The 26,134-nt window shown below is 39.8% G+C and overlaps 1 protein-coding gene across 1 annotated transcript in view; it reads right to left on the minus strand.

Moving 5' to 3' along the window:
- Positions 1–6: 6 nt before the first annotated feature.
- si:dkey-122a22.2 (uncharacterized) overlaps positions 7–26,134 on the minus strand; it is a 37,198-nt gene continuing 11,070 nt past the window's right edge. Inside the window, exons 8-10 of the mRNA XM_057339886.1 lie at positions 9,277–9,415; positions 5,793–5,875; positions 7–2,459 (exon numbers count right to left, since the gene is read on the minus strand). Coding sequence (XP_057195869.1) covers positions 2,333–2,459; positions 5,793–5,875; positions 9,277–9,415 — 349 coding nt within the window. The 3' untranslated portion in view covers positions 7–2,332. The remainder of the gene's footprint in view (positions 2,460–5,792; positions 5,876–9,276; positions 9,416–26,134) is intronic.

The raw sequence follows: 26,134 nt of genomic DNA on the forward strand, positions 1-26,134 counted from the left end.
TGTCATTCGGAAACATGGCTTTCCCTGTCATTTCAGCCTAAAGATCCGATGGTTTTGTGTGCATCTTAGCATACCTGAATGACATTTCACTCTGGATGAAGGATCATCACCTGCAGCTGAACCTTGCAAAAACTGAAATGCTCGTGAACCCAGCCGAACCGAAGACTCAGCATGACCTTTCCATCCAACTAGGTTCATTAACCATTACTCCTTCCAGAACGGCCAGAAACCTGGGAGTGGTAATTGATGATCAGCTGATCTTCACAGATCATGTTTCCAGCACCACCCGGTCCTGTAGATTCATCCTCTACAATATTAGGAGAATTAGACCTTTGCTTTCCGAGCATGCTACACAAGTTATTGTCCTGTCCAGACTGAACTATTGCAATGCTCTACTGGCTGGTCTTCCAGCTTGTACAACCAGACCTCTTCAGATGATCCAGAAAACAGGGGCAAGAGTGGTCTTCAATGAGCCAAAGAGAGCGCACGTCACTCCTTTCTTTGTTTGGTTGCACTGGCTCCCTATAGTCGCTCGCATCCAATTCAAATCTCTGCTCTTGGCCTACAAAACCACCACTGGTTCGGCACCTCATATCCTCACTCGCTAATTCAGATTTATGTACCCGCCTGATCCCCTGCGCTCTGTAACCGCACAATGTCTTGTGGTGCCATTCCACTAAGGGGAAAAATCACTCTCACGCACTTTCTCCGGATGTGTTCCACGAGTCAGGATTAGGGTTGGGAATCGAAAATCAATTCCAATTTGGAATCGGAATCGAAAGGCTAGGAATCGGATCGGAATCGAAAGGAATAGGAATCGGATACTTGAGATTAAAATTTGAATTCCTCTTATCAATTCCTGTGTGCATATTTTCAGAAAAGTACATGCGTTGCATGATCTGCTGATATCTCAATAAAAGCCCTTATGAAAATTATCGATATTTTTTACTATAGTAAGCATAGTTTAGCTATAGAATTTGCATTAAAGCACAGGAATCACAAATTAACCATAGTTGCATTATAGTAACTGCAGTTTAACCATGATGTAGTTCAACTATGATAATACAAATTGTAATAAATCAGAAAAGGTGTGTTTCTATGTGTAAATATACACAAAACGGTGCTCATAAATATATATATATATATTTTGCAAACAAGTCAATAAGCAGGCTAAATGACCATACAGGTTGATATCTAAATGTTTTACTTCAACTGTGGAATCGAAACTGGGAATCGTTAAGAATCGAAATCGATAAGCAGAATCAGAATTGGAATCGGAACCGATAAAATTGAAACGATTCCCAACCCTAGTCAGGATCGATCTTCCTCAGGCTAACTGAGACCAATTTTACTGCACCTATGCTTGTTCCTTTGTTGCACAAATTGCTTCTATTGTTTTCCCCTACTTTGTAAGTTGCTTTGGATAAAAGCGTCTGCTACATGACTAAATGTAAATAATTACCTGTTAGTGTCAGTACAACAATAGTGCCACATCATGTTTTTTTCTGGATAGCAAGCAGAAGGTTAGCTTATACTGTATAGCTCAATAGACATTTAAAAGCAGCACTCTGTGGCAAGATACGATTGTCTTGCATTTCATCTTCAACTTCAAATCAATTTAATTGTTCTTGCCACACTGCCATTATTAACTACATAGCTACGATTAGCGAATTACTGTATTTTATTTGTTAAATTACGAGATGCAAACTTTTGCGTAGCTAGCGGACCAAGCTCTTCAACTGTCAGGAATGCAAATGTCAATATAATCCATGCAATTTTGACACTTTAGTTCAGCTATTTTTTTCTGTGGTATTCAGGAACACATAAGTATGAGAAGTAGTGTGACATAACTCATATTTCACCTTAGGTTGGCAGCGCTCTGCCTTCCCCCATTCTTCTCTACTTGAGGCTGTTTACATCAGAGTGCGCGACTGCGTGTGCGTATGATGCTTACGCAGCATAAACGTGTGTTATTTTATCCAGTCAAAGGAAAAGTTAAGGCACATTTTTCTTCATTGTGATTTGACGTGCCCGCAATAACACTACCGTGCATTTTCGTGGTGTACCGTATTACCGGACACCAGCACATGTCTATTTGTTAGCAACCGCAGTTTTAAAGACACAATAAAGGTTTAAAAAATCACGAGCAGGTTATAACTGGTCTGTTTTATGTCATAGATTAAAACGTGAAAATATTTTTTTAGGTTTTGTTAACCACAGACCTTATTTCAGGCGATTAACAAAAAACCCATAGACTTTGGGGCGATGGAACTGAAAGTCCAAAAACTTGCTTCCGGGGTTTGCATACAAAAATACGTCATCTCTGAGGTTCTCAATTGTGTGGAATGTGTAGGACTCTCACTTGGTTGAGATCTGCAGGAAGCTGTTCATCAAACGATTCTCCAGTAATCACATAGACGGATGTCTTGCTAGAAAGAGGTTTGTATCTTGTGATCTCCCTGAAAGGTCAAACACATCAAACAAAAACATCAATTTAAGGATATTTGAGATATTTTTACAGGAAACAATGCAAAAATGTAAATGATTAAAATGCAACATTTTAAATAAATGGTACAGTGGCAAGAAAAAGTTTGTGAACCTTTTGGAATTTCATGGTTTTCTGAATAAATTTGTCATAAAATGTGATCTGATCTTCATCTAAGTCAAAGGTATTGACAAATAAAATGTGTCTAAAATAATAACACAACTTTTTCTTTTTCACAATCTTTCATGTCTTTATTGATATCAAACAACAAATGAAGTATAAACAGCTGCATGTATTTATTACAAATGCATTATCAAAGGAACAAAACACATTAGAATAAATATTACTTAATTCTTTAAATAATAATAAACAACTCACATTACATTTTTCTTTAGGTTCTTATTTGCTTTGTTCAAACCCGACCTTACAACCTAAAAAGGAAACTAAAATACATGTGCATGAAACTGTGTTATGGGTATTTTAATGGGATACATGTGCCTGCTTTTGGGATCACAGCCTTTTGATACGGGGTAGATTATGGATCGTGCTCCACTGACAGGCGCTGCCTTTTTTTGTTTTTCACGTACGCCAGGGATGAGAACGCTAGCTCACACAAGTAGGAGATTTAAACGGCAACAACACACTGACGGCGCAGTCTGGCGGTTTCACATTAGCACTTTTGGTGCACACCCGGGTTCGATTAAGGTCAGAGTTCGGTTCGTTTGGGTGATGTGAAGGCTGTCTTCTGAACCCGGGTGCGCACCTGCGAAGTGTACCCAAGTCCGTTTAAAAAGGGAGGTCTGGGTGCGGTTCACGCGAACTCCAGTACGTTTCGCTGCTGATATGAACGCAATCGTACCATATGGCGGAACTGAACCGCTATTAATGACATTATTTGGTAAGAATGTGTGCTTGTGTGTGTGTCTCATTCACTTTTCTGACGAGCGTGACTGACGCGCTCCAAGCAGAGAGCTGTATGTCTCATTTCTGTGCGCCTTCAGCATTCTTAAGAGCATTTACAGTACATTCATAGATGAAAGTGCCGTTATGTACTGAAGCTTTGGAAACAAAACTAACAGTACAAAAACAAAAATGTATAAAAGTGAAGCGAGCAATGTAATGCACTTTGCCGCCTTCTCCTGCGTCTTCGTTACAGGGTAAACAGCTGCAGGCTTGATGACGCAAACGACCCGTGGTTTGGACCCAAAAATAATAATATGAACGCAGTCCAGCGGGGGCAGTGGGGGCAATCAAACTAGGGTTCGGACCAGGCCATCGTGAAACCAACCTGAGATAGCTGGGACGCGTGTCCCACATGAGCGCGCATCAGTACAATGGGCGGAGCTGAGCTAAGCGATTCTCTCCTGGGAACAGTCCAAGGTAAAAAAAACATTTAAACTTTACATATGTATGAAATATATGTTTTTTTTGTGTATTTTCGGTTTCGTTTGGACATGCTCATATGTTGGTGTTTCGATATACTTTAAAATACATGTAAAAGATTATTTTTATTTGTTACTGGAAAAAAGATGAGATTCGGCGGCACCCCTAGCCAGTTGTCACGGCACCCACTTTGGGAACCACTGGTCTACAGACTACAGCTACTTTGACTGATAAAAACCCCTCAAACTTTTGGAGTTTGCTCTGCACAAGAAGAACACGCTTATGTGAGCCATGCCTCGCCAAAAAGAGCTTTCAGAGGATCTACGATCAAGAATTGTTGATTTACATAAAGCTGGCAAGGGTTACAAAGTTATTTCAAAGACTTTAGAAATTCACCAGTCTACAGTTAGGCAAACAATCTACAAATGGAGACACTTTGGGACTGTTGCTACTCTACCAAGAAGTGGGCACCCAGTCAAAATGACACCAAGAGCACAACGAAGACTCATCAATGAGGTAAAGAAACAACCCCGAATGACAGCCAAAGATTTGAAGGCATCATTGGAACTTGCTAACATCTCTGTTCATGAGTCTACAATACGTAAAACACTGAACAAGCAGAGTACCACGGCAGGACACCACGAAGGAAGCCACTGCTTACTAAAAAGAACATTGCTGCACGCCTGAAGTTCGCAAAAGAGCACATTAACACTACACAGAGGTATTGGCAAAATGTTTTGTGGACTGATGAAGCTAAGATTGAACTATTTGGAAAAAACACACAGCACTACATCTGGCGTAGAAAGGGCACGGCATATCATCATGAAAACATCATCCCAACTGTAAAGTATGGTGGAGAAAACATCAGGATTTGGGCCTGCTTTGCTGCATCAGGGCCTGGCCAGCTTGGAATCATTGAGGGGAAGATATCAGACAATTCTTCAGGATAATGTGAGTGTCTGTACGTCAGCTGAAACTGTGTAGAAGGTGGGTGATGCAACAGGACAACGACCCAAAACACCGGAGCAAGTCCACAACAGAATGGCTTCAGAAAAACAAGTCAGAGCCCAGACCTCAACCCAATACACATGAGACGTCCAAAGAACATGACAGAGCTAAAGCAGTTCTGCCAGGAAGAATGGGCTAAAATTCCTCCTCACCGATGTGCAGGTCTGATCCACAGCTACAGGAAGCGCCTGGTTGAGGTTATTGCTGCCAAGGGGGGTCAACCAGTTATTAATTCTAAGGGTTCACTTACTTTTTCCACTGCCATTTTGAATGTTGAATGAGTGTGTTCAATAAAGACATGAAAGATCAGAATTTTTTTGTGTTATTATTTTTAGACACATTATGTTTGTCAATACCCTTGATTTAGATGAAGATCAGATCACATTTTATGACAAATTTATTCAGAAAACAATAAAATTCCAAAAGATTCACATACTTTTTCTTGCCACTGAAGTTGGTTTGATTATTTAAAGGGATAGTTCACCTAAAAATAGAAATCTGCCATCATTTCCTCACACTCGAGTCGTTAGAAATCTGTATAAATTTCTTTGTTCTGATGAACACAGAGAAAGATATTTGGAAGACTGCTTGAAACCAAACAGTTCTTGGCCACCATTGACTACCATAGTAGGAAAAATGACAATGGTAGTCAAGAGTGCCCCAGAACTGTTTGCTTTCCTACATTCTTCAAAATGAAGATAGAATTTTCATTTCTGGGTGAATTGTTCCTTTAATGCAATAACATTTATACATACAAACTTTTGGAAGCATTTAACATTGTCTTAAAAGCCACCAATACTATAAACACAGTATATAAAGCTTCTTTTACAAATGGAAATAGTAATGAAGTTAGGGGAAAACAGCATAAAAAGAGGAGAGAAAGATTTGTTGTATCCTTTTCAAGACACTGCTTTACCTGACTTGAGCTGCGCTCTCATTGAGAAAGAAATGCTCATCTACTGTAGCGCTCTGGTGGGCCGGGTTACTTAGAAGGTATTTCTAAATTTGAAGAAAAAGTATGAACAATTAATAATAGGGGTGTAACAATATCAAAATATCACTGTACGATGATACCTCGGTATAATCTATTTTTTTGTGCGATATTTGGAAATTTGTGCGATACTTGGAAATGTGCCATAAGCATCCTCTTTTCTTTATCCTCTAATCATAACTGTTGCTAAGAGGTATAAGTTATAGTATGAGATGGGTCAAATGACCTAAAAATACCTTTTATAAAATAAAATAATTTCACCAGATGGACCTTGACAAACATCTATTATTTTTTCTAACATTCTCATTTATTTTACTAATAAGAAAAAATAATTGTTTCATAAAGTCATGTGACCACGATAATATTGATACAATTTTGCAATTGCGATAACACGACATCGATAACATTGTTACATCCCTAATTAATAATTAATGTTAGTTTTATTAAGAAATATTGTTTTGCAAGTCTGAACTTTAAAACTTTTGGGTCATTTTTAACCCAGCATTAAAAAAAATTGGCCAAACCCAGTCGTTGGGTTATAAATTTACCTATGCTGGGTTGTTTCAGTCCTGGTTTAATTCAACCCAGCGGCTTTTGTCCTTTTTGACCCAATGCATGAGTTAAGAGCATATACGTAAACCAAAATATTCACAATGAGAAACTTTCAGGAAACTCTACATAAAAATGATATATCCATAGACACAGGCCAAGAAACACTAGGTGGCAGGGCTCGACATTAACGCTTGTCCGGGACAAGTGAATGTTTTGTATGGGCAAGTGAGAGATAACTTTACTTGCAAGTAACTTGAAAAAAATAACAACAGTGCGACATATATGTAGAATAATAAGAATATGTGCACTAGACAGAGCTGTGTGTTTGTGTGTAGTGCGTTTGTCGTGGTGGTGCTTGTTGTGTGTGACAATAATCAATGGCCATGTAACTACACGCGGAGCTGAATCCTGTTATTTAAATGTCATCTGGCTGTTCTGCGTGTCTGAGTGAATTATGTGCACAGTTTAACATCCAACACGAGTGATGGTCGAGTATTTATCTGCGTCTGCTCTGTATGAGGACATGAACTTCATCTCCAGAGTTGCTCTGAGAGTTTATTTTACGAGCGTTTTACTGTTTGAGTGAAGCTATCTGCAAACAAGCGTCTTAGCTAAGACCCGTCAAAATAAAAGCCCCGTTAAATTGAACATTCAGACAAAAAATACTGTGGTGTACTATAGTATTTGCTTTTGAAAATTGTAGTGCCCTTGTAGTGAATTGATAAACACTGTATACTATAGTAAAGTTCAAAATCACTATAGTATCTAAGAATTTTACTGCAGTTTACTATAGCATACTACAGTAATTTATGTGGACAAATATACCACTGTTGTATAGTTAAAAAAGAAAAATACACAACTGAGAAATATTCAAACAAATTTAGGTAATCTAAAAATGATACGGCCCTAATTTATTCATCTGTATGTAACGTTAATGTCTTTTGTCAGTTACATGTCTATTCATGATGAACAGCATTTGCATATTTTTTTTAATGATGACAACAGACGATTTATACACCTACAGTTTGGCCTGTGCTACCAAACTTTAAACCTCTCTAGCACCAGTGCTACGTGCTTAGCCTTAGCACTAATAATAATTACTGCTTGCCTTTGTTTTATAGCAGTCACGGGGAGTAGGCCTATAACCAAATTCAGGCGGCCAAAGGGGACACTAGTTAAAATGCTTAGAAGCAAACTTGACCAATCTAGATCCAGAACAATTATATTGAGAATTCAAATGAAATATCTTTTTTTTTTATCGTTGGACAAGTAATTTTTGTACTCGGACAAGTGAATGACAAGTTTACTTGTCCGAAGGACAACCACATGACAATGCTTAATGTCAAGCCCCGGGTGGGATGGATTTGTGTACACTGTGTATGTACAGGTATGCATCAAGTTTTGCACATAGCATCTTAATCCCTGCAAAGCGTTTCTTGAAGACACAGAGGACCAAGAAAAGAACTGTTTAATCTTATGGTTGAATAATGTTTTACAAACATTATAAGTCACTCACTCTGTGACCTCAGAACTTAACCGTGTCAAGCAAACACTTCAATAATCAATAGGATGAGGGGAGCGACCCCTCTCGTAAAGAACAATCCCCCATTCAGAGCGACAGAGCAGTCAAATTAAATGTCAATAAGCATTTCAAGGGCCACAATTCCTCTCTCTTAAACATAAAAGGTTCATGTAACCGCTAATTGCTATTTAATTGCCTGCTTTCTTCCGTGTGAAGAACTCTTATGTGACCGCCTTTCTCTAAATAATGTGATTTGCAGTTGACACATGCTTTGACAATGCTGATATTTCAATAGAAACAATAAAGTCTCAGCTGGTTTAGGTTGATTTTTGCTGGTCTGACCAATGCCTCTGAAAACCATCATAACAGACCAGGAAACCTGCATTTGTTTTTCCAGCAGGGTTGTGATGCACAAGCAAAGTTTTTTGTCTTTTGAAAAAAAGTGATATTTTAAAGACTTGGCTTGTTTGTTTTTTTGTTTTTTTCTGAATCTCCCGTTTCAAAGAAACATATTGCTTCCGTTTCATGCGTCTAATCTTTCGCAGACAAATGAGACAGAGGTCTTAAAACAGCGCGTCTGTTTTCATGCAGATAGGGAGAGGGACGAGCATGTAGGAAAGAAAGAAAATTCACCTGTACGCATCATCACTGCCTTCCTCTCGTGCGTTAATTATTTCAACCTCCCTGTAAAGGCAGAACATTCCTCCTAAATCACCTCCTCCATTCCTCGGGTCAACCTTCCATTCATGTCGTAAATGGGAATCTGTAGCTTTACTTGGGGAAAAGGGGGCCATTCAAAATTGTAATAAATGTTTTGCATATTCGTGGCCGCACGTTAACTTGCATGAAATTGGGTGGAACTGGAGCGAGGAGAGCGGCCGTATGCGTTGACTGTTTCGTGTCATGACCTGAGAAATCCGTCTGAAGGCATTTCTCTGACGGCAGCCTCTCACACCCAACCTGGAAAGTTCTTAGACATATTACGCAGCTGATCATTAAACTGTTGCTCTTGTTTTCCAGAAGTCTGTGGTTTTTGGAAACAGCTGTGATTTATGCAATAGCTCCACCAAGTGGCCATGTGATGTCATGACTAACATTTAGAAGTGTTCTCACAGATCTGTTTAAATGACAGCATGAACAATCATTAAATAGATGAGAAAAGTGGTGATGTGGCATAGTGGTTTAATATCAGAGCCAGTGACTGCAGGGTTGAACCCAGAACAATCTATGAGTGTTTTCACTAAGGTCATGCACTCGTGCGTGTTAAAAGTCTGCGAACAGTATATTATAGTATATTTTAGAGTCTAGTGTTTATAGATACTAATGCAGACCAACCTGTCGTTGTATAAGGTCTTCTGAGATGTTTTCTCCTTGAATGACAGGCTTCAACACACCCAGGATAATGAGCAGACGACTCAAACCAGCAGCTGCGGAGAACTGCATCATCTGCAGGGACGGGATCAGGTGAGAATACCTGTGAACATACACAACCAGAAGATTTAAATGCTGATTTTCAATGTAACCATGCAATATATTATAGTGATTGTTAAAAATCATTTATCTCTGTGCAGGTCATTGTTTTTTTATTATGTGCCCTCATAATCTTTCAAAAACTTTGAACTTAGCCTCTTACTCCAAACAACTTTGCTTCTCTGCATGATATGTGTCCCGGTGCAAGCACAAGACTATACTATACCCAATTCCCAAAGGACAAAATTAAGCCCCGTCTCACATTTTTCCTCATTCCAGAAGCCAAAATTCTGTCATCATTGTTGTCATTTCAAACCTGCAGAACACAAAAGAAGATATTTTGAAGAATGTTGGTAACCGAACAACAGCAGTACCCATTGACTTCTATTGTACCATGCAGGTGAACATTTTTCAAAATATCTTCTTTTGTGTCCTATAAAAGAAAGGACAAGAGGATGAGTAAATGATGACAGAACTTTCCTTTTTGGGTCAACTATCACTTTAAGAAGTTTGCTGTAAAGATCCTTCCCTGTTGATCCATTGAAATTAAAACAGCTTTGAATCTGCTTTTGTGACATGATGACAACTGTGCCACTAGACGGAATAAAAAATAGTGACTTTCATCCTAGACCTAGACAGAAACAGAGGCCCCTTTGAGGTCTAAGGGTCAAAAAGAGGGTGTAAAATAGACACGAAAAACCGCCGGCTATAATCGACGAGAATAATTTCATTATGTTCACATGAAAAAGTCAGAGCAGATGTGCAGTGACAGACGTCTCCTGTGATGAACTGCATGCATTTAGCAGTCATTACCAGCGCATGAAGAACTAAAGGAGTTCTCTCTGTACAGCCCGATGCTTCACTATGACAGCTCATTTATGAAGAATGAATATATGACACTGAAACATTGATCAACACTCTGGTGAAGAATATTTTGACACGTCACAGATCTCTGTCATTAACGTCAGCACACATTACAGAACACACTGTCTTACAGTCCGAGCGTATTCATACAGTTTACTGTACATCCATCCAGTACATACAGTTTACTGTAACTCCAGGTTATCACATAAAAAATGACTTTTCCGAAATACATGTAGAAATAATTCTGTTGAATTGCTTAAAAGTGAATATGAACTTCTTTGCAGTATTTGAGGTCTGGAAAAAATACAGAGCATGTTTTGACCCATTTCTCCAGTTTTCGTTTTTATTTGAAATTTGGGAGAAATATTGTTAGTTCACCCAATGAAGCAAAAATGATCATTTAACCTAAAAACACACCCATAAATAGTAAATTCAGAAAATCTGAAAATGATTTTCAATCTGTCTCTTTATTTTTTCCGCAGCTGTATAAAGAGTAACTGTGATACTATTTTATGCCAATAAAAAATCTTAATAGGGTCATTATTAAATATGACATGTAAAAATGAGGTCATTGGCTTGTATATTGTAGGTTGAATGAACTGTACATTGTTTTGGATAAACGTGTTTGGAAAATGCATAAAAGTGAAAAAATACAATGAAATAAAAATATAACAGTAGACAGGTTTGGAATGTGTTTAAGAATGAACAGAATTGTGATTTCTGAGTGAAATAATGTAAATACTTTCTATTAAAAAAAGGGAAGGGAAATTGATCAAAACTGTTTCTTATATTATAAAATACAATTGTGGTACTCCTCACTTTCTCCCATCAAAAGTTCTATAAAACGCAGAACGTTTGCCAAAGTTTGAATTGATCATTTCCAACACCTTTACCCAAAGATTCCCCCTTCTCTCCAAATCATCATTCACACTTTTTCATCCGACAGCATTTCCAAGCAAAACACAGCCCGTATCCACCCTGGCAATTTGATTCGTAGTCAAATCGGTTTCATTCGCTCTGACACTTTATTTGTCACCTGTCCCATTTGCTCCATTTCCTCATTCTCTCCGTTCCTCCGGTGCTAATTCTGCGCGGTAGGTCTGGATTATGTGCGGGAAAGCATGCGTGTCAAAGGGAAATTTAGCGAGGGTAAAGACAGCCGCGATAGGCGGATGAATTAAACAGATAACGGCAAGCAGTCGGAGTGCGGACGTCGTGTCGAGCAAAACGCCTCACCGCTGTTGGTCATTTTCCGTTCCATTCTCTCTCTCTCCTTCCTTCTTAAGCGTGACAGAAAACTATCTAAATGAATAAAAAAAGTGATGAAATGACTTTGGCGCCGTGGACTTTCTGCTCTTTGACTTCCCATCTGGATTAGTGCAGGCTGAATGGAGTCCGTTTCTTTTGTAAGAACCAACACATGACTCTGTCTGAATGTTTCTCTCTCTCTATTACACACAGTATTGATAAGAGTCCATCTGAATTCACGTGTACTTGATGAATTATGCCCTCTAAAGCCTCTGACTGACTAAAGCCTATGCCAAGACTGATTGGTCAACACAAAGTGAAAGAAGTTTATGAACAGATGATTCAATCTGTCCTTGAGGTAGATTTAAACACATATGACACAAAATGGACTCCGACTGTTACAGCATTATAATGTGCAAACTATTGAGGAATAAGACACGATTTAACAATCAATCTGGTTTAAAGTGGCGAGATGCGACTGTAAAACAGTATTTATACCGCAATGGTACTGTAGCACAAGAGCTCACAAAGTTAACACATGCTGTTTTATGTTGCTTATTTCACAATTTCCTAATAATATATCATAAAATTAATGTTTCAAATAGAAAATATGAATACTTTTTTTTTAAATGAATGCAAACATTTAAAACTTTTAAATATAAAACTAAACTGTGTAATTTACTGTATGCTCTACAATCTGAAAAATAATTGTTAATAAATGACACATTTTTGGGGTTATGGCATTTCAACACATTATGCAGCATTTTAACACACTTTGTGTCATTTTAGTGCATTAAATAAATAAAAGGGACAACATAAGGTTGAGTTAATAATAATACACAATGTGTTGTCCTTAACTACACAAAAGTGAAATCATCATTTATTCACCGTCTTGTCATTTCAAACCTGTATGGCTTTCTTTCTTCCACAGCACACAAAAGAAGATATTTTGAAGAATGTTGGTAACCAAACAACTGCGGTACCCATTCACTTGGACACCAAACCAATGCAAGTCAATGGGTGAGTAAATGATCACAGAATTTTCATTTTTGGGTGAACTATACCTGTCCCTAAGGACAAATTGAGTTGTCTCGAGTTGTTTTTAGAATATATCTTTAATATACCTTATGTCCCTTTGACTATATTTGACTCTTTTCCGTAAATGCTTTTTTAATATACTTTGCAACAATGATTGTCTATTGTTTTGCTAGTTGTGAATGAGTCCAACTTTTCGGAGGTTAAAAACGTAAATATGAAAACGTAAGAAAACCAAAAATATGTGCAGTATACTGGAGGATTTTATCGAAAATAGCAGCAAACACTTTGCTACTGTGACAAACTCATGCACAACCACAAAAGACAACAAACAGTCATTCATGCTTAAGGAGGCAACACAAAATGCAAACAAAAAAGTTAACAGAGTTTGAAAAAATTGTCCTGTGACATATGGAATATATAAGTCGACTATTATGTGATAAAAGTCGCGTCGATGTCGACTAGTCGATAACGTCATTAATAAATAAAATAAGAGTGAGGGAATGAATGTTTTGCAACGGGATTTGATGGGTGTGGGCAGTAAGACACTCATGAGTGCTTGCGGGCTGTGAAAGAATGGCGGAACTCCCGCAAAATATCCTCTGAAAATATAGTATCCAAATACAAATGAACTGTTGTTCATCTATTGCACAAGAGCAACAACAATTAAATAAAATAAAACTATTTTAAAGCACGAGGTCAGTGATAGTGGCGCTATGCAGTAAAAGAGCAGGTGGATCTCTACAGCAGCCTAACGTTACTTCAGATCTAACGCGTGTGTACAGACCAAACTTCCCTTGCATTTACAACAAGTCAACTGAAAAGGGTCATGTGCACTAATAGATGAAACAACAGAAAAATGTGTCGAGTTTGTTTGTGACGGACTTTAGAACAACGTCTATATATTGATTAGCCTAATGCAGCAGATTCTTTATCATAGCGGACTTACAAACGCATCACCTCAGTGACACAGCAGCCAATATGAGAAACATTTTTATTTATTCTGTTTTTTTCATGTCAATTACAAAATAGCCTATAGTAATAAAAGATCTGCGCGTAGAAGCACAGCGCACTGAAACCTATGTAACGTTAGGCTTTACCTGCGAGCTTTTTCAGCTTCAGATCAAATCGTGAATGTTGCGGACGAAAACAGGACACATTGTTAATGATGCATGCGGAAGCAGGACAAGAGCAAGTCGACATCAAGAATATTAGCTGATATTTCTGGGGCGCTATTGACTACCATAGTAGAAAGAAATGTTGTTTTGTTCTGTGAAACACAAAAGAAGCTATTTTGAAGAATTTTGGAAAACAAACAGTTGTGAGGCACCTCTGACTACCATTTTTGACTACCCCAGAAATCAGTTGCGAACATTCTTCTAAATATCTTTCTTGTATCGTTGTGTTCAACAGAAAAATATTAAAAAGGTTTGGAACCACTTGAGGTTGAGTCATTCATGGCAGAATGTTCATTTTTGGGTGGAGGAGTATCCCTTTAAGAGATGTGGTAAGTGCACTTCTGAGAGCTGTCAGAAGGGGGCAGTCACGTTTCACTGTGAGATACTGTGAGGTTAGAATATTGTATACAAAAGGGCTTACATGTGGCTTTACTTCATTAGTAATAGCTGACAGAAGTCGAGTGTTGATTCTATTACAATAAAACACATCCACACTGTGCTGCTTCCTGCTTTTTACGGTTCAGCTTCATTTTGATAGATGGGCTTCGCAGACAGACAGGACTTTATCTTGAGGAAATCCCTCACAAGAGAGACTTTGGAAAGTAACAATTCTGGCATGTTTGTCAGCATGCTATTTTTCTGACAGGCGCTTCTGTTCCTTCAAAGTCAAAAACAAAGTCTGCATCATTTAAACCTCTCAGGATCTGAAAGCAAAACATCTAGCACAGAAAGAAGGCCACAATCTGTTCTCAAGCAACCATATCTGAGAGGACTAGAAAATCAAACTGATGGTCTACCAACTCAGCCAGAGTCCCACCAGCTGGTAAACCACCTAAACGTGGAGCAAAAAACCCCTCAAAATAAAGGCTTAAAGCAACACTTTGTAGTTTTTTTCACCTTAAAATAATGTTTCAAAAATTATTTCAGTGGTAGAACAACTCTTATCTGGACGAATTCTACCCCCGCTGCTACCTGAGCAGCCTCATATCATCTACCACCACACTCTCTAAATTCTGTGTTTGGGTCGGTACACACAGCCCCGCCCATCCCCTGCCTGCGGAAGAATGCGATATTGTTTCCAAACTACGTTTCTGCATTCGCCGGTTTCATGAGGATTGTATTGTCATTTTCTTCAGGCTTTTGGCCTGCACAAGTTTTTTAAGTGCACCACATGACACATATGGAGCAGCAGCTAATCACATGACAACCATTTTGAGCTACAGGAAAAAGTGAAAAATATGGATTTTGGTCGAATTTGAGATTTTCATAAAAAATAAATACATTAACCTCGTCTCGCGATCCCAATGCTCAAAGTCGTTATTAAACATCTAAAATGATCTTCATTTGTCCACGTTTTCTGAGAGGTGCACCTTCCTAAGTCTTTCCTAATACAAACTGGATGCGTGTCCATCGGAAGCAAAGCGCTTGCGCATCTTAAGGTTTTTGTTTCAATTTTAAAACATGCAGGATTGAGAAAATAAAGTGCAGGACTGATGTTAAGAGAGTTATTAAGGGATGTAAAATGCAGGACCTGATTGATGCATTTGATGCACAAAAGCAGATACAAGCAATACAAAAGTAATCCGCGCAGCTCCTGACGACATATTAATGTATTATGAAACGAAGTGATTGGTCTCCAAAATAAGTATTAAATATCATCTGTAAACTACAGCTTCTGTGACTGAAACTTTGGACGAATATCAATCGCACCCAAGTGCCTTGCTCACTTAGAAGGGCAGAGCTCTAGAAGTGGAAATTCGAAAGGGAGACTGGCAACTGTCCCTCATAACATAACCGTTTCGATCACACGGGTGAACTGAATAGTACATTTCTCTTTGACAGACACTTTGCGTTCGTCCCTTTCTGCAATGCTTTTCACGGGTGCAAACATGACATTTAGACACGCTTGATTCTGGTTGGCCCAAGGACCGAAAAAAAGACGCTGTTATCTTGATTCTGGTTAGCCAAACAAATAATTTTATCATAATCAGCAATAATTCATCAAACAATAATTGAACACAAAAAGTAAAGAATACTGTGGCCTCAAGAGACTTCCATACACAGCCACTACGTAGATGGCACATCTACGTCATTCATACAGCGTTTGTCCGCATTAATCCGCATGTAATAAAAGGTATTTGCAATTGCAGACGCTTCATGTTGCAATTTTTGTTAATTTAAAAGTATGCATTCAGTAGAGACTTCAACGTGTTTATATTAGACAGTGACTAGATCAGCCATTTGTATAGTTTTAATCCATTAAATCGCGGAATGGCCTATTTTAGTCTCTTTATATACTAGATAATGTTAAGCATATCATATAGACGTCTCAATTTCCAGACTCTGGATTTTCTGTATACGTTACAAAACACTGTTCAATTCCCCACTTAATTAAAAATGACACCACGCGCTTTTTTGAAAGTATCCACTCTCTGGATACATAAAGATAACTCGCAAAATTATGTTCTGAATGAAGCGATCGCTCTGCATTTATAACAAGCATGTGCATGATGTAGAGAGAGTCGAAAGGAACCCGTTGGCCGGCTGTATGATGACTACGCGCACACCCCCAAACCCTCACCCCCCAATTCCGTCACAAATTAAAATAATTTAGATTTATGCAATTTACGCGGGTGATCCCAGCGAGGTCAAAAAATACGGAAATCCGTATTTATACGGAAAAATCACATCCCTGGGAAGGTAATAGGGGCAAATTCTGAAGTGAACTACTCCTTTAACAAAGAAGACTGTCTTGAGCACTAAAATTAGATATGAGGGTCTTGCTGTGTAGATTCAGCAAGTCTGAAAACAAATCAACACAAAACATACAAAGCTAATACAACTCAAATGATGGAGAAATGTCATTTGAATGTAACGGTGAGTGCAGATCAAGAACGGTGAATGTAAAATGCAGCCGCAGATTACCTTGTTTTATAAAGGATTCACAATAATTGCGCTTATCTGAAATAATTGCGATAATGTCAAATAATTGCGATGAGACAATTATTTCATAATTGTGACAGCCCTACTCTGAAAAGCATAAAGGAAATCCCATCTTTCAGTAAAAAGAGACAATCGTTTAGACTAACAAATCTCTGAAAGAGGAGATCTATACAGAATGTTGCCTACACTCCCACACTTATAGAAAAGAAAACACAAAATAAACTGATTAAAGATTAATTTGATTGATATCATTTCAAGATATCACAACAATACCATTACTGTGAGTTCTTCACACAATAATCATGTAGTTAAAATCTGATGTTGTGACAGCCTTCTTGCCAATATTTGTAACATGCAGTAGCTTGTAAAGTGGGGGGGGGTGTATTGTTTAGCGATGAGAAACTAAATTTATGAGACAGTTAATGTCAGATTTACATGTCAGAGTGGATGATTTTCCTAACAGACACTTACGGCTCAGTCAATTCCTCTAAAACAAAACACTGAATATCCATGAAGAGAGATTACAGAATTCACATCTGGCATTTAAATGCATGGAAATGCTAATGGAGAGCTTTCTTTTGATATTAAAGTATCAATAAGTTAAAAATAGAACTGCAGCAAAATTTGATTTTATAAAAACGTACTACTCCGTGGATTATTGCCATCAGCAAAACTGCTCTAAAATAAAAACCATATTAATTCCCAAAGATTACATTTTCCATTGCATAACCATCACATAAGCAGACATTTAATGTGCCTTCATCATCTTTAAATGAAACCACCAGCTCTTTATGATTTAACTAACATCACTAATAAAACTCATGTGATACGGATATTAAGTCCAGCACTGAGTTAATATCCACAACATTTATTTCACTGTTTCCGGAGTAATTGGATCGCATGTACACTGTCTCGGACTCAATGGAACGAGCGTCTATTAATCAAAGCGTAAATGCGCGCACTTCCCAGATAAACGTCCAGTCATGTAAAAATTATTCAATCCGAGCATATTCATTTCTTATCTAACTGAACTAATTCCAGTCGCGTAATTCCGATAAATAATAGAGGTAGGAGTTTATGAAACAGGATCGTTTGGGAGAAGGAAGAAAGGACGTTTAATACAGCACACAAAGGGTCTCTTAGGAATTGCAATCATGTCCCAGCAAAATCATTCCAATAGCAGCACGAGCGAGGGCTGGAAATGCGACTCTGTTTCCCATTTACCGCCACAAAAATTGGATATCTTCGACTTGCTTAACTATGGATATAAACTGCGACTACTGTAGCTGTAAATATCCATGTAATTGGAACTGTACGTGACTGTGTAAATATTTAATAAGTGTATATGTGAGCAGATGCTGTTGGTTTGAGTACAAAAAAAGAAAGTGTTTGGTACACGTCCTTTCAGCTTTGATGAGAGATGTCGTAAAGGGATGTAAACCAACCCGTTCTTACTCCCGAAATGTCACTTCACGAGTTCGCCTCACAGATAATTAAGGTGGGTATTTGGCATGCTGTCCCGGGGTGAGGGTTCCGAGCACAGCAACTACTCCCGAGCTCGGAACGCACGCCCCTTGACCGGGGAAAGGGTCCCGGGCCCAGAGTGAGGAGACGGGGTGGAGGAGGGTTTGCGAGAGATCTGGGAGAATGAAGGTAAGGCGTCTTTACTATTTATGGGCAGATGCTGAGATTGGGTGATTGATTACCGAAAGCCAGCCATGTTAATTATATGCTCGTACTTCTCCCTGCTGAGATTGGGTGATTGATTATCGAAAGCCAGCCGTGTTAATTATATGCTCGTGCTCCTCCCGAACCTCGTTTATAAAACATAATTTCACGAGTTCGCCTCACAGATAATTAAGGTGGGACGGATAGTATGCGTATTTGGCGTGCTGTCCCGGGGCGAAGGTTCCGAGCTCAGCAAATACTCCTGAGCTCGAAACGCCTGCCCCTTGACCGGGGAAAGGGTCCCTGGCCCTAAGTGAGCCCTGACCCGGGCTATCCCCAAAGAAAGCAAGTGTGCAGGACAGCCGCCGGAACAACGTTGTTGGCGACTATATGGCTTACCATAAACTTCGCCGCCGAGAGGCTGATTAAGGGAACCCTATTGTCAGACGCGCTTGCTTGCAATGATCATAACTCCGAAGACTTCGTTTCTCCTTTTTGATTTTATTTGCATAGGGAACAAACAAGAATGTGTATCCAATACATACATCCAAAGTCGTTATAATTGCATTAGAAGCTTGGTGGCGGTCAACAAAAAAGAAGCCTTTCCCCCTCACCCCCTCTCTCCATTCATTCTAAACACACAGGTGAACAGAGGATATACTTTTCCCACTTCCGCCCCCACCAGGTACCATAATCAACATAAGTGATCAATGAATGTGATCGAAAACCATACCTGGCACCAACATTCTGGCCCCTAATTATTACAGTTAATACACAGTAATAATTACATATACATAACACAAGCAGTGGAATACACAAAATATATACAGTATATATATATATATTTATAGTCCATTATATTAAAAAAAGTGATTTAATCTTCTGTTTTCTCTCTGAGGAAAAAGTAAAAAATAGTCCAGTTGATTCAATCAAAAGTTTCATATCAAAGTACCGCAATCAGGATTCAGCTGACTCCTGCAGAAGGCAGATCTTGGTCACAGGCCTGCATATACGGTTGGTTTGAGTCTTAATCCAGACCTGTCTCACGAGTCCTTTTCTGTCTGGAACCACTTCAGTTATCTTTCCAATGATCCAGGAGTTGCGGGGTGCAGAATCATCCACTAGAAGTATGATATCTCCAGGAATGAAATTCCGTTTGATCTTTGTCCATTTCTGTCGTTCCTGGAGTTGTGGTAAGTACTCCTTAGTCCACCTTTTCCAGAAAAGATCAGCCATGTATTGGACTTGCTTCCATCTTCGCCGTGCATACATGTCTTCTTTCTGAAACAGCCCAGGAGGTAGACAGGGTTTAGTTTTAAGAAGCAGAAGATGATTCGGAGTCAATGCTTCCAGGTCATTTGGATCTGTGGATTCCTTGGTGATGAGTCTACTGTTAAGAATCGATTCCACTTCACAGAGCACTGTGTGCAATGCTTCTTCATCCAGATTTTGTGTCCTCAAAGTAGAATTAAGGACCTTTCTGACAGAACGAATCAACCTCTCCCATGCTCCTCCATGATGTGATCCAGTGGGTGGGTTGAAGGTCCATTTAATTCCTTTTAACAAGAGTGTATCATTGATCTGTTCCAAGTTCCATCCTTCAATGGCTCGTCTCAATTCCCGTTCTGCACCAACAAGGTTAGTGCCATTATCGGAACGTAACTCTTTGACCTGTCCTCGTCTTGCGATGAAGCGTCGCAAAACATTAATACAAGAATCCGTATCCAGTGATGAAGCAACTTCGATGTGTATTGCTCTTATTGCCAAGCATGTGAAGATAACTCCATATCTTTTCACTAAACTCCTTCCACGTTTGACTTCAAATGGGCCAAAATAGTCAACCCCAACATAACTGAAGGGAGGTTCTTCTGAAGAAACTCTATCTTCAGGCAAGTCTGCCATCTGCTGTTGACCTGCAGTTCCATGTAGCCGCCGACATACCACACATCTGGCCAAGATCTTCCTAATAGCACCACTAACACCAGGGATCCAGTACCTCTGGCGTAGTCTTGACAACATATGATTTTTACCTCCATGGCCAACCTCTCGATGAATATGTTGTAGGATGAGATCAGCGATATGAAGGTCTTTAGCTAATATGGCAGAATGTTTTGACTCTTCAGGTATGGCAGCCTTACTTAGCCGTCCTCCAACTCTTAACACACCTTCTACCAATATTGGATTGAGCTTATATAAACTGCTGTTTCCTTTCACACCTTCTCCCTTTAGGAGGCAGGAGAACTCTTCCGAGAACCTTTTTTTTGACAGAACCTGATAACTTCAATTTCAGCTTCTCTGATCTCTCCCAATGAGAGATAACCACCACAGAGCTTGTTTTTGAAATCACACATGTCCTTGGTGAGAGCATCTTCCTGTTGAATTACATCTGATGCAGAATGGGTCAGACGTACAGTGAACCCTTTCATTTTCTTGAGATTCAAAAACAAAGCCTTGAATCTTAGAATCCAGCCCATCACTCTTATTAGCCGTGTCCAAGATGAAGTGCGGTTGATCAAACAAGTCACTGCATCATTTTCTTCTCTTATTGCAGAAACTTCAATAGCAGCTGATACCTTGACCTCAGGATCTTCATATGAAAATTGTTGCAATTCATCTGGGTTAACAGGCCAGTCTTCTTCTGATTGCAAGAGAAATGAAGGACCAGATATCCAAGTTTTGTTATTTAGAAATGGCTCTGCCCTCACACCTCTGGAGGCAAGATCTGCAGGATTGTATGCAGTGTTCACAAATCTCCACTGAGATGCATCAGAACCCTTGAGAATCTCTGAGACCCGGTTTGCCACAAAGATTCGAAATCTTGAAGTTTCATTCTTTATGTATTTTAATACAGAGGTACTGTCGGTCCAGAAGACAAGAGTCTTGAAGCTGTAGTCTTAGCTCCTTTCTCCATACTTTGTCCATACGAGCTGCTACAACAGCTGCCGTTAACTCCATACGTGGAATAGTAACAGGCTTTAAAGGTGCCACCCTGGATTTTCCCATTATGAAGGCGCTGTGTAACTGAGAGTGTTCATTACGCAGCAAAAGATAGGTAACAGTACCATATCCTTCCTCACTAGCATCAGCAAAATGATGCAACTGAGCAGTGGCTGCCTCTCCAAAGTTCAGAGGTTTTAAACATCGTCTGATGCTGAAGCCTTCCAACTGATGTAGCTCCTTCAGCCAATCTATCCACTCCTGAGCAACAGCTGCTGGTATGACTTCATCCCATCCTAGCCGGTTCCGACACAGATCCTGAAGAATCCTTTTTGCCGTAAAAACCACAGGAGCTAGGATCCCCAAAGGGTCATAGAAAGAGCTGACAGTTGAAAGGATACCTCTGCGGGTCAATGGTCTCTCCTGAATAGTTATACTGAATTTAAAGGTATCAGACTGGACACACCAACGCACTCCCAGTGCTCTTTCAACCGGTAATGAGTCATGGTCCAGATCCAGGTCTTTTACTTCCTTTGCTCTCTCCTCCTCAGGTATTGAGGCCAACACACCTCGGCTGTTGCTTATCCATTTCGTTAGATGAAAGCCGCCCTTGGCACAGATGGTTTTAAGGTTTATATAGAGGGATATAGCTTCCTGTTCTGAAGCTACAGAGGCAAAGCAGTCATCTACATAGAAACTATACATGATGGTCTCGAACGCTTGCCTGCTGCAGAAGTCTTTGTTGTCTTCTGCACACCTTCGTAGAGCAAAATTAGCAAAACTTGAAGAAGATGTTGCCCCAAACAAATGGACAACCATCCTGAACTCTTCCATACGCTGAGTGAAGTCTCCACTAGACGACCAAAGAAATCTCAACAGGTCCACATCCTCCTCTGGAACTTTAACCTGATGAAACATCGCCTCAACGTCAGACATCAGAACAACAGGCTCCTTCCTGAACCTTGTCAGGACTCCAATTAACGTACTAGTCAGATCAGGACCACTCAGGAGTTGTGCGTTGAGTGATACCTCTTGAAATGATGCTGCACAATCAAAGACAACTCGGATCTTCCCTTTCTTCGGGTGGTATACCCCATGATGTGGGATGTACCATACCTTTCCATCACTGCGTGCCAGATCTATGGTTGGCACTTTCTCTGCATAACCACTGTATAGAAGGTTATTCATAAAGGCAGTGTAGTCCTTATGGAATAATGGATCTCTGAGAAACCTTCTCTTCAGGTTAAGGGTGCGTTGTTCTGCAATGTTAAGGTTATTTGGCATGCTTAACTTTCTGTTCTTCAGAGGTAAGCCAATACTGTAATGGCCATCAACTAGTTTCACAGTATCGTTAACCATTTCTAGGAACCTGCAGTCCTCCCTTGAAAGTCCTGGTTGTTCTTCCTGACTGCACTCTGGAAATTCTATCTTAAACTGTTGTTTCCAGAGTTCATCAAGTGTTACAGCAGAAATTCTGTTGATAGTAACTGCAGACTGATACAAGTCAGGTCCATCACAACATCCTCCACCTAGATGTCCATTTACTGTCCAACCAAGCATTGTCTTGATGGCATACGGCCCTTTATCCACACTCCTAATAACTTCAAGTGGTTCCAAAGCTCTGTGTACATTCATTCCTATCAGAAGCTCCACATCTGTGTCTATTACAGGTAAGTACACATGTTTCAAATGAGGCCATATATGCAGATCTTCCTGGCGTGGGATGTTACTCCTATTCACTGGCATCCTACGTTGTGTGAAGATATCTGGCATTTCACAGTACCAGTCACTGTCAAATCCAGCCACTTCCAAATCCGACACAATACAACTGTCCACAATTCTCTCCTGGCCCATAGTACGCAAAAGAATCTTTGTTTTTCTCCCAGAGATATTCAGTCTATCCATCAATCCCATTGTACAGAAGGATGCTGAACTGCCCTGGTCCAAAAATGCATAGGTCTCCACTATCCTTTGACCACTCCTTGATTTTACCTTTACTGGTACGATGGCAAGCTTAAAGTCTTGTTCACCGGCCCCAGTAAGACCACTGGTTTGAACTGTAACCAAGGAACTGCCCACTGCACTCTCGGGGTTGATTTTGCCTTTCTCTACATCTGCTCACTTATCCTTGTGGTGAATATGAAGCACACTAGGGTGCTTTAAGCCGCATATTTTGCAAGAGAGACGTTTCCTACACTCCTTACTGATGTGACCAGTACACAAACAGCCAAAACAAACTCCAGTCTTTTTTAGGAAATCAATCTTCTCACTTTGAGCTCCCTTCTCCAACAAAGTACAAAACTCCATCATGTGTCCACCTTTGCAGTACAGGCAAGTCTTTTCATGTAAATTACTTATTTTAACCTTGTGTTCTGTTGGTGTCGTTTTAACTGCAGTCGCAGCAGTGGCAAAGCTACTTCCTTTAGCCCTTAAGCGATGTAATTTTGTCCTGCTGCCTTCATTATTTGCCATCAACATTGGTGCATCCTGTAAGTTTCCAAACACAGGATCTGTCATGATTTTCACTTGGCGCTCCAAAAAGTCACAATATCAACAAACTTAGTTCTCCCATGATGCTTTTCCTGAATATCACATGACACTGTTCTCCACTTGTCTCTCAGTTTACATGGTAATTTTTTAATCACAGCGATCATATTGGCAGGTGTATTCAATTCACACAGACTATGAACCTTATCCATGGCATTGTAACATCCTCGCAAGAACAGACTGTATGCATGTAAAGCCTTACCATCTTCTGACTTGATTGTTGGCCATGAAGAAACCTTATTCAAATAGGCAGATGCAATCACATACTCATTTCCAAAGTGTTCATGCATTAAAGTCTTTGCCTTTGCATACCCTGAGCCATCAGTCACATGTTGACAGCTCCTGACAAGTTGTTGTGGTTGCCCCCTAGTGTACTGCTCCAAAAAGTGTAGGCTATCCTCGGTATTGTCAGCCCTTTTCTCAATTACTTGTTCAAATGACCGTATGAAAGAGTGGTACTGTAGAGGGTCGCCATCAAATATTTGGATGTCTCTCCTAGGCAGTGGTGCAAGACGTTGCTGATGCACCAGCATTGTTGTTATCTCATTCTGCCTTTCCATTACAGACAACATGTGGTTCTGGTCACTTTTAATGTTCGTGGAAAAGGGTATATGGACATCTCCATGATGAGACACTGGAGGTGCAGTAGTATTTGGAACTATAAGCGGTCTCATGAACACAGAGGGCCTCTGCTGGAGATCAATAGTATTGTCTGCCCTTTTTTGCTTTAGCCTGTCAAGGCATAAATCAGAATTTCCAGTCTCTGATTTTCCATTTTCATCCTCTCCAGGGTTCTGTGGAACAAAAGTCTCTGCGTCAACGTTAAGAGCTGTCACTGTTTTTCCTTTTTTCTTAAAATATGACTCCATGCCATCAGATCGATGAGAAGCAGCACTCCTCACACCAGATTCAGATGTCCTTAAAACATTCACTTTCGCCATGGATGCGGCTATATCAGCCTTAAGCTGAAGTTGTTCCTTTTGTTGTCTTAATTTCTCTTCCTGCTCCTCAAGAGAATGTTTTTCCTTTAGCAAACTTTGACGGGCAAGCAGAGCAGCTATCTCCGCCTCTGCTTTGAGACGTGCTGATGAAGTAGTGGAAATGTTTTATTTTGAACCTTGTTTTCTACTGCTTATGTTTGATATACTGTCAGTATGTCATCCTGGTCATCATGTTGAGAAGATGGTTGCGGTTTTCCCTTTTTTACAGCCTCATGAATTCCGCTTTCTTCCTCTGATAGAATCTCCTGGTGACACTCAGCATCATGAGTTCGCTCTGAATGCGGCTTGTCAATTTCTGAAATCCACACTTTGGCATCATTAATAAATCCTTGATTGTATACGGTGATGCTTGCGAACCATGCATTTTGTCTTTCTTGTTCCTCTGATGGAATTAAAGGCATTAGAGATTTGTGCAATGCAGCGGCATTTTCAGACAAACGCAGCAGAACATCAAACTGTGCTTTAACTTGTGAAACATTTTTATCGTCTCTCATGAGCTCTTTGAGAGACAATATCTGGCCCTTTAATTTGTTTACTTCTCCTTTACGCTGTTTCTGAATTGCTTCAATCTTGCTGGCCAAAGCCTTTGCAGTTAGAGTGATTTTTCTCTTCTCCGTTTTAGAGGAAGTAGAGGAAGAACCAGCATTTGATCCACTCATTTTGTGCATACAGGCAGATGCAAGTAGCCACCACGGTATGAGTACAGCGTAATGCCAACGACCAATAGCCACAGCAATCACATGCAGGCACGATATAATAACCAACGCGCTGAATCCAACGTAAAGCCAACGATCAGTCAGTAAACACAACCCGATCAGCGGCAATCAACCCGGTATGAACAATAACAGCACCAAACTTCAACAAGTGGCAGTAACCCCATTAAACTGCGTTCAAACATGCCATAACACAGTACCAAACTCAGGTTACATACCACTGTTTGTGTGCGTTGTTATCGGGCGGCTGCCGCTCTCCACTTAATCAAGCTGGAACCGCGTGTGTCATCTCATGGCCGATGTTAATCCTTGCTAATCCTAATGAATGGAGAGAGGGGGTGAGGGGGAAAGGCTTATTTTTTGTTGACAATGTTGGTGACTATATGGCTTACCATAAACTTCGCGGCCGAGAGGCTGATTAAGGGAACCCTATTGTCAGACGTGCTTGCTTGCAATGATCATAACTCCGAAGACTTCGTTTCTCCTTTTTGATTTTATTTGTATAGGGAACAAACAAGAATGTGTATCCAATACATACAGTACATCCAAAGTCGTTATAATTGCATTAGAAGCTTGGTGGCGGTCAACA

Source organism: Triplophysa rosa, linkage group LG8 (assembly GCF_024868665.1).
Source record: "Triplophysa rosa linkage group LG8, Trosa_1v2, whole genome shotgun sequence".
Taxonomy (NCBI): Eukaryota; Metazoa; Chordata; class Actinopteri; order Cypriniformes; family Nemacheilidae; genus Triplophysa; species Triplophysa rosa.